This window comes from Grammomys surdaster, unplaced genomic scaffold, assembly GCF_004785775.1.
Source record: "Grammomys surdaster isolate TR1022 unplaced genomic scaffold, NIH_TR_1.0 373, whole genome shotgun sequence".
In the NCBI taxonomy this organism is placed as follows: Eukaryota; Metazoa; Chordata; class Mammalia; order Rodentia; family Muridae; genus Grammomys; species Grammomys surdaster.
Window position 1 is genome coordinate 9,537,527 of NW_021604792.1, and position 9,422 is coordinate 9,546,948.

The window sequence follows — 9,422 nt, forward strand, 5'->3', positions numbered from 1 at the left end:
CTGGTGGGGCTGGGCCTTGAAGTCTCTGCTGTGGTCCTCCTTGAGGGGGTGGGCCTTGAGGTCTCTTTTGTGGTCCTCCTTGTGGGGGTGGACCTTGCTGATTCCCATTAGCAGGTGGTCTTGGTTGGAATCCTGAAGGAGGTGGCCTTTGATTGGGGTTCTGGTTTTGGTTCTGTAGTTCTGAGTAATAAATTTAAATAATAGATGAGGATTGTCATACCTGAATTTTTCTTTTTTTTCTCAATGGACTTTTCACACTGCATCTTTTCTAGACAGCATCCTTTTTATGGTTTCAAGAAAAGCTCCTGTTAAACGATGGTGTTTGGTTACATGTAACTAACTACACATAATGCAGTTTCCAGACTTCAGGAGCAACTTCTTGGACAAATTAAAATAAAAATATCAATAGAAGAAAAAGTTGAAGAAGTATACCAGGGGAGAAAGATTCTAAAGATCACAGACCATTCAGTATTCACTGAACAAATTCATCAGATGTTCAACAATCAATGGGCAATGGGCTCAATACTTGTCTTTGAAGATAGTTTCACAAAGAAAGGGACACTAGCACTTTGTCTATTTTTCCTGCTGAAATAATCTTAAGTAGAAGCAACAAGGAGTTGGATGTAGACATTGAGGAAATCTTTTTTTCATAAAATTATAAAAATCAGCTCATTGCATCTGAACTCTATCACAAAGCATCCACTCCTATGATGTAGAAAAGGTATATTGCTCCACTTTTTAGGGGATTCAGACAAGTAGCTTATTGTAATTTCTTACCTTCACCTTAAATGTGCTTTATTGTCAAAGTGGAAGAATTTTTGTCTGAAACTTTGTGAAACTTATATTCATTAATTCGTTAAATGTGAAATGACAATACAGGAAAGAATTATAAAACCCTCTCCTTACTAAAGACAGATAGGGATATTAAATATTTGATGGTGTAGAGTGAAAAATTATAGATACTGGGTATATAGAATTCTTTTTAGACATATAAAATATTCTTTAGGCTTTCTTTATAAAGACATGGAGAAACTGAGCCATGAATCAAGTTAGGAATGTGGAAAGACCAGTCACCATTACTGGAACTGGCCTATCTGCAAAGAGAAAGGAAAGAATGCAACTGAACTAGGTGGAACCAAGCTGGGAACCAAGCTGAGAACTGCAGTGACAGGGCAAGGCCACAGTGACAGGGCAGGACCACATTCTTGAGAAAGATAAGCGTACAGAGAGTTTTCACCTTATCCTGACTTATGTAGGTTGGGTTCCTTTGGAGTGTTCCACTATTTTTATGTTATGCCACCTCAACAACCCCTCATTCCCCTCCCCATTCCTTGGTTTGTGGTTTTCCCCCTTAAAAATCCCTCTCAAACTGGCTGTCGGGGTCAATTCAGCTCCTGCCTGGGCATATGAATTGACCGGCAGCTAGCTGTCATGCCCTAATAAACCTCGCAATTGCTCCGGTACATGGTGTCTCGAGCAGATTACTGGGTGGTCACGAATTTCTGAGACTTGAGAGAGGATCTCCCCTCTGCGGAGGTCTTCAATGGTATTTGCTTGATATTATTGGGAAACAGTGTTGACAAATAGCCATTATGAAGCAAATAAAAGGATAGACTCAAAACAGAGTTCATACAAGCAACTAGCATCCTACATGTGGGCAAGAGATTTTAGATACAATCTGTCATTTCCTGAAGGAATATTGAACTACTGTTAGTAAAATGACCAGCTAGGAATAATTTGGAGCATTTCTGGTGACTGTTTTGCTGAGTGTCAACTGTTAAGTTAAAACAAAAAAAATTTTCTTTGGGTGCCTCCATTTTACTTAGAATCTGGGGGCTTATACAAATAAGTCACACACACTCACACACACACACACACACACACACATATATATATATATATATATATATATATATATATATATATATATTCTATCTATTTATCTAACATCTATCTATCCATTTTTCAATCTGTGTAATTTAAAAATATCTCTCACATCCTTATTTAATTCTTATCTTCTAACTTTCTGTTTTTTCAAAGAAAAGAAATATGAATAAACATTTGATTAAATGATTAAACACACACTGATAATACATTGGAATGTTGAATGAGTGTGGAAAAATAAAAACTAAGAAGATGTTATTATTTTCCTCCATAATTGTCTCAGAGTTATTATTTCAATTGCCATCTTTCAAATGGCTCTTATGTTTGTTTCTCTTTTGTCATCCCTTGACAAACAATTCAGCAAGGGTACTGGAACATGTCGGTTATTTTAACTACCACAGTATCTTCAAATATGACACTATCCAATTTTAAAAAGGAAAACACTGGATGGTCTAATTCATCCCTCAACTCCTATCCTTTTTCCAATCTCTCTCTTCCCCTGCAGGATTGTCTTCTGTTCTTTAAAAAGACTCACAGCACCCACACCTATATTCTCATACCTTGACCTTGTTCCTGAGCAGAGCTCAGGGCCAGCAGGACCACCGTGAACAGAACCACCAGCATCTTGGAAGAGGCTCTGGAGTTTCTCCCAAGTCTGTGCTGGGAGAAGCAGAGCACTGACTTTATAAGGAGGAGCAGAAGAATGGCCCCTTTGAAGTCCATACTAGGTCATTTCATTCTTAACAAAACAGGAAATCTTGCATCCTTTACTCCACACTGGGACTTTTGCCCAGCAGGATGAAGTAAGGAATAGCTGCCAGTGTCCCTATTCTAAATGGTACAACAATAAAAATAAATTAGAGACAATCATGTGTAAGAGAGCAGCCCAGACATTGAAGTTAAGGAATATCAATATACGAATATCTCTTTATATTTGCTTACATTATCGGTGTATCACTGTACATTTGGGTAGGACTAGTATGTATACACATTTGTTTATATTGCCAGTAATATTTTCCATCCAAATTGAATATGGTCAATTTCTCTGATCAGTAGATAACCTTAAACACTATCATTTATATGTTTCCTTATGTTTACTAGAGTTAGTTAAAGGCAGGTGGTGTTGAGGATATGCATATACAAATTTCAATGACAAGACAGTTGTAATCCTTAAGATACTAAGCCTAATAAGAGTGCCCTCTAATTTCTTGACCTAACCCAATAGCAACAACATTGGCTAGTAAAACGTGAGACATATTACATCTCTAAAATCCAAGTAAAAATGCTATCACAGCATATATGATGTTAACATGAGTCAGTATCTTGAATCTGTAATTCAATGATGAATAATTTGACCATTTTACATTTTGAAGGTCAATAGAGAGCTCCACTTTCCAAATTGTTCTATTTCAGTTGCTTAAGGCTAGAATTATGAAGCTGATTATAGTGGCAATTTTCTTGTTCCCATCAGTGGGAAAAATGTAGACAGTTATCATTGTTTTCAATGTCAGCAATAGGCTCAGGCCTCAGAATGTAATTCAGCACAGATTATGTGTAACTTTCTGAGAGCAATTGATCTCAAAATGCTCTTTCTGTTCTGAATATATATTCTTTTCATTTTTATTATTACTCAGTCCTTGATTTTTGTACTTCATCTTATTCTTGAACAGCTTTAAGGGACCCATATAGAATTCTTTAACTTTTATTTTCACACTAACCATATTTGAAACATGGGCTGGTCATGCTTATGTTTATTTTTGTCTATTTCTATCATAAAAAATGTTCACAAGACGCTTTCTTTCCAAATGGTTTTTTTTTTTTTTTTGCGTGCCTAACATTTTTACTTAAATAAATCCTGCATTTATTGTTATGTCTCAACATTTCTTTTTCTTTTCTTGGAAAACTTTTATTTTTAACAATTCTCAACTCAGGATATCTGTAGAGATTTCTGTATGTTCCTTATGTTTAGTAGAGTGTATGTGGCAATTTTGCTCTTCTTCTTTAGAGGGAAGTTAGATGGAGCCACATAACAGATAAACCTAGACTTGTGACACTTGTGAGTTATGGGTCACTAGGTTCTGTGCTATGCCTGTGAATGACAGTCAGTTCTTTTTTCACCTGCATGTGGAGAATCATGGAGGAATGCTCCCTCTTCAAGGACTATGTATGCTACATGGTATGAGACCTTTAATTAAGGGCAATGTCATTGTAATATTTGTGGGATGATTAGACCTGTACTCTATGGAAACTTTACTTACAGTTTACCAATAACTTTTGGTTATGCTGAAAAATGAACTTTATTTCATGTTTTGTGAAATTTATGAGAAACAGTGTTTTCTTACACCAGAATGTATTGTCTATTCATCAACACACCATGGGCTGTAACTTCCACAAAAACTAAATAGCAAGGGAGCCTGATGGTAATTTGTCCTGTCCCAGTTGTCACAGAAAAGGAGCATAGTCAAGAATCATGCAATGTGCTAGCTAGAACTGAGTGTTGTCATGTTTGGATAGTCAGCCTCTTCCTTGACTTTTTGAAAACAGAAACATATCTGTTGATTCTTCTAAGTATCACTCAGTTCAGGACATTTTACTGACCTTCTCAGTTCCAGAATGTGTGAAAGAGATTAGTGTATCCTTAAAGAAAAATATCAGCTGTGACCTCAACAGGCACAACTGAGGCAGGAAATATAAAAGAGCTGAGGGTGTGTTTAATGCCTTAAAGAGAACTATACCTTCCCTTACCTCATATAAATAATGTTGAACCATGTTACCATAATGAACACATTCTCCACTCCTTAGAATATACATCTATATTAGTATGAATATTCATATTTATATTTTTACATAGGTTTCTTAATATCACATATTTAACATCATATCAAGTATATACAAAGATGTTATAAACTTAAAATTTATGATTTTTTATTTTAAACCTATTCCACTCACTATTAGTTTGATATGGATGCAAAGTGAAAGCTTCATATCATGTGGCACAAATACACATTTCCACATGAACGTTTTGTCTTCAGTCCTGCAAAAATATGGTGTATGAACCAAGTGCTTCAGAGAACTTTATCTTCATGGCTTTCTCTTTGATCATATGTGGTTTACATTGTGCATGTATGGGGCTATGTCATCTAATACACATTCCTTATAAAGATAGTCAATTAAATTTGACTGGTTATTTTTTGCTTTTTTTCATTTATATTTTAGCAATTATCATATGTTCTTTGAATGTTTGATTCATGTATACAATGCCTTTAATCATGCTCACTTATTTCTCTCTCCTATTTTCCCTCACCAGTCTGATGTCTCCCTCCTCCCTACAGGTCCTTTCTTAAAATTCATACCTTTCTCTTATTTTTATTACTCACAGCTGAGTTTCATCAGAGCTATCATGTGATATTGTGTGCAGAAACATCCATTGGAGCCTGATGACCTGACTAGTGTATATGCAGCTAAAAACAATGAATCACCCCTGTCTAAAATCCACCAGTATCCACTGAACCCATAGAGGTTTACTGTTGTGAATAGTCCTGGTCTTGTATTTTAATACTAATTCCACTTTCCAGGGAGGGGCTGCAGACCAAGGAGTGAATCATTATACAGGTGACTTTGTAACCTTCTGCCCACTATAATTTGTAAAATAAAGGCTAGAGCTGATGACTTGGCAGTGGAAGAGGTAGGTGGAGCTAAGAGTTGGGAACAAGAATGAAGGAGAAGGAGGAGGAGAAATCCTGGCTGTGGATGTCCACATGTCTCTAGCAGTGTAATGTTAGTTAAATGGGTTAACACTTCTAATTATTTGGACATTTTGTGTATTGAGTATTTGCTGATATATAAGTTTATTGGATACCCTTAAGCATTAAAAGTCTTATTTCTACTGAGTTCCAGGACAATAAGGGATATTGTCTTGGATTGAGTAGAACACTATGAAGGTGGTAGACCTGGCCCAAGGCCCATGCTTAGAGCCATGGTATCCATGGAACTTTGATTGGCGGAGGCAGCAGCTGCATCAACATCTCATGGGTCCCGAGCATGAACATGGCATCCAGGCCCGAAGCTAGCCAGATGCAGCTGTCTATTCTAACACTTACCACTACAGTTGACTCTAGAAGACTTGGTCAAGATTAAGTTAAGTCTAAATGAATGGGGGCAGACATCAATGTTCCATGTCTATTGGTAGTTAATGACTGCTTGTGTATGGGCATATTAATTTTCTTGAGAAGTTTGACTGTTGGTAAGTTGCCTATTGTCCACTGGATGGCCTCAAATCCACTAGAATACAGGCAACATGAATTAGGCTTGGTGGAAGATAAAATTATAATAATGTGAGGATGTGATGTTTAGGAGGAGACATGTTGAGGATCTAGAGATAGTGACTGTAAAGAAATATTCTTGATAATGATCAAAATACATCATGACTATCTCAAAGAATAAATAATAACTGTTTCATTTGTTCTGAATTTTATTTTACATATATCCTCATATTTAGCTGACTGCCATGTCCCCTTCAATATATCCCCTTTCCAGCTTCCTGCTCTCTCCAAGTGTTCCAACTTAAATACAACCATCATTTAGAAGTTATGAACACCTTAAGAGAGCAAAGATGGTATTTGACTCCCAGTGCTGGGTCATTTCACTCAGTGTAAGTTTTATCAGTAATATTTCTCTATTGCAAATTTTGTAATTTATTTTTCATTAGTTCTGAATAGATTTCAATTGTGTGTGTGTGCCACATTTTCATTACTCTTTCAGAAGTTGATGTAAACTTAGTCTGCTTCCGTTTCCCAGCTATTGTAAGATGGCAGCAATATACATGGGTGTATATCTCTATCAGAAAGTATAAAAGTTCTTTGCGTATATGCCTAAAAGTGTTTTAAGTGTGTTGCATGATAAATCTGCATTTAACATTGTCAGGAATCTCCAGAGATGTTCATTTTCTTTAATTACTCAGGAGACAGCAGAGTCTCCAAACACAGCTACTGCCTGAGGCATGAGACTTTAATAATTTTCTGTGATCACCATGATCAACAAGCTGAATTATATTCCATCATACATTTCAGTCATATTTGCCCTAATTATTTTTGTTTTAATGATTTTCAAAATCATAAATGTTATTTCAGGATACTCATTTTTTCTAACTACTTTCTCTTACTATAACACATGACTCTATCTTCCATTTGTATGGCAATATAACCCTTTGAAAATCAGTAACTCATTGCTTCATCTCTCCTCTGGAGGGCTAAGTCTTCTCTAAACCTCTATAACACAATTATTTTCTACCGCATACACTGTATTTGCTTTCATTTGCCACAGACAACTTTCAGTAGAAGCAGAATACTAAGTGGCTTACAACCTACTAACTGTTTTCCTAAATATATATATTTCATATTTCATTTTCTTTTGAAGTAGAAACTTAATGGGTCTTTAGAGAGTCAGTTGTATTTAATGTAATTTTGCTGGGGCAAACACATGTAGGAGTTTTTTCCCTGAAGTGGTCACACGTGAAATACTAGGGCTGACTTGTCCAGAAGGAATGTTTTCCTGAAGCAGACACAGGAGTGAGGATGTCCTACTAAAGCATACACAAGAAAGTGCATGTGATTAAGTATTCTTTACCAACAAAATGCATGTATAGGCTACCTCAAATTTTGTAGTTGAGCTCTTTTGTCAGGACTTCGTAGAGAGAAATGCACCAAAAAACTTCTGGTGGTGTCCTGCAACTTCTTCCTGCTTCCATGGGCTGGGGTTGATTGCCAAGTTTGGAAGGTATAAATAGCATTCAAATGACAGTGAAGTAGGTTGAGCTAGGCTTACTGATACAGCTAGATGTGCAATGGTTGTGGGTCTGGTGTCTGTGCTGTGATAGGCACAGCCAAGAACTTCTCCTGGTGACCCTGAGGGTCCCTCCTTCTGAAGACAGCTGAGTTTGAGACCTGGCTGTCTCTGATTTGTAATGCTACCACTGTTGATTCTTGTTTGCTATCCCAACTCCACCTAATTGGACTGATGGTGTATCCATAAAATATTTGCATGTGGAGTGAGCTAATCTGTGAACTGATGTGCTAATTTCCAGGAAACACAGATGGAAGTGAAGGGACTGAGCAGGTAGAATAAATTACATTTTGTTTTTTAAGACTCCATTCTAACTTAACTTGCCCTTAGGTTGCCATGGGCCCCAAACTTGAGGTCTAAGAAAAATCACAAAATGTCCCTGGCAGTAGCAATATTGACACCTCATCTGCAACTAGCTGATAACAACAGAAGACCTAAGACAACAGTTTTTCCCAGGTCATGATGCGCATTTTTGTTGTATTTTGATCCCTCTTTGTTGTTTAACAAGATGCTGTAAACCAATTAGTTTCAGTCCAACATTCCTTTACACTCTCAAGCAATGCTAAGTATTTGACCCCTCCCCACCCTCTGCCCCTTGCATGATTTTTTTTTCTTTTTCTTTATAAGCCAATTTCCCTTCATCTTGAAGCAATTCTTCTGTCCTGTTACAACAGGATGTTTGTGGACCTTGAATAAAGACTGTCATATGCATGCATCAGAGTTCTGGTTCCTTGTGGTCTCTTTGGTGATTTTGCAATCTCTGTACAATATGGATTGCTTCAAAGAAACTTTCTAAACAGGTCCACTGTTCCCACTCTTTCCGCTATCTTTCAACTACCTATGGTGTTTTGTAGGCTACTAAGGAGGTTAAAGCATATAAAGACTATAATTAAAATTAAGGTTTGAAAAACATAGTTAAAATTCCTCTTTCTGGAAGAGAGTCTTTCACTCTGGTTGTATCAGTAAACAGTCTTTGTTAACATTTCTAGGTTCTACATTGCCTAGTTCTCAAGAGTGACTTTTGCTAGGAAATTTGAAGAGAAGTGAAGTGGACAAACATGACATTTTCCATAATTTTTAAATTGATTCATCTATTTAAAATGTTTATTAGGATATATATATATATATATATATATATATATATTCTTTCCCAATTTATATTTTACATTATAAATGTGTACATGCATTTATGAATTAAAAATATAAACACCACTATATATCATATATGCTTTAGAAAAATGGTTGATAATAGAAACTTTTGTTAGTTATTTACCTGAAGGCATTTAATTTTCAATACCTTCTCTGTGAGACTATGATGGGGATGAAAGACGATGGTGATCATATTGTTGTTGATGCTGCTTCTCTAAGCTGTAAGGTATGAGGTTGCTACCCCTCAAAATCTCTTTAATAATTGTAGCCAATGAGTATGCAAAGGTATAGGAGCCAGGATGCACATACTTGCTACTGTCATCAACCAGTTATTTCCTTACAAGTTTCAATTTATTTTTATTTAGAAGGTGAAAGAAAATATGATAGAGTGGTTAATCAAAGTATATAGACAAACTATATAGACATAGAGATCTTAGAAAATTTAGCTTTAAATCACTAACTGATAAAAGGAGAGAGAAAGAGGGCATCATGGAGAAAAACAGAGAGAGAGAGAGAGAGAGAGAGAGAGAGAGAGAGAGAGAGAGAGA

General features: G+C 36.2%; 1 protein-coding gene across 1 annotated transcript in view; it reads right to left on the reverse strand.

Moving 5' to 3' along the window:
- Positions 1-2,607, reverse strand: part of LOC114632412 (proline-rich protein HaeIII subfamily 1-like) — a 61,937-nt gene extending 59,330 nt beyond the window's left edge. Inside the window, exon 1 of the mRNA XM_028780918.1 lies at positions 2,445-2,607. Within this exon, the coding sequence (XP_028636751.1) occupies positions 2,445-2,607 (163 nt within the window). The remainder of the gene's footprint in view (positions 1-2,444) is intronic.
- Positions 2,608-9,422: the final 6,815 nt, after the last annotated feature.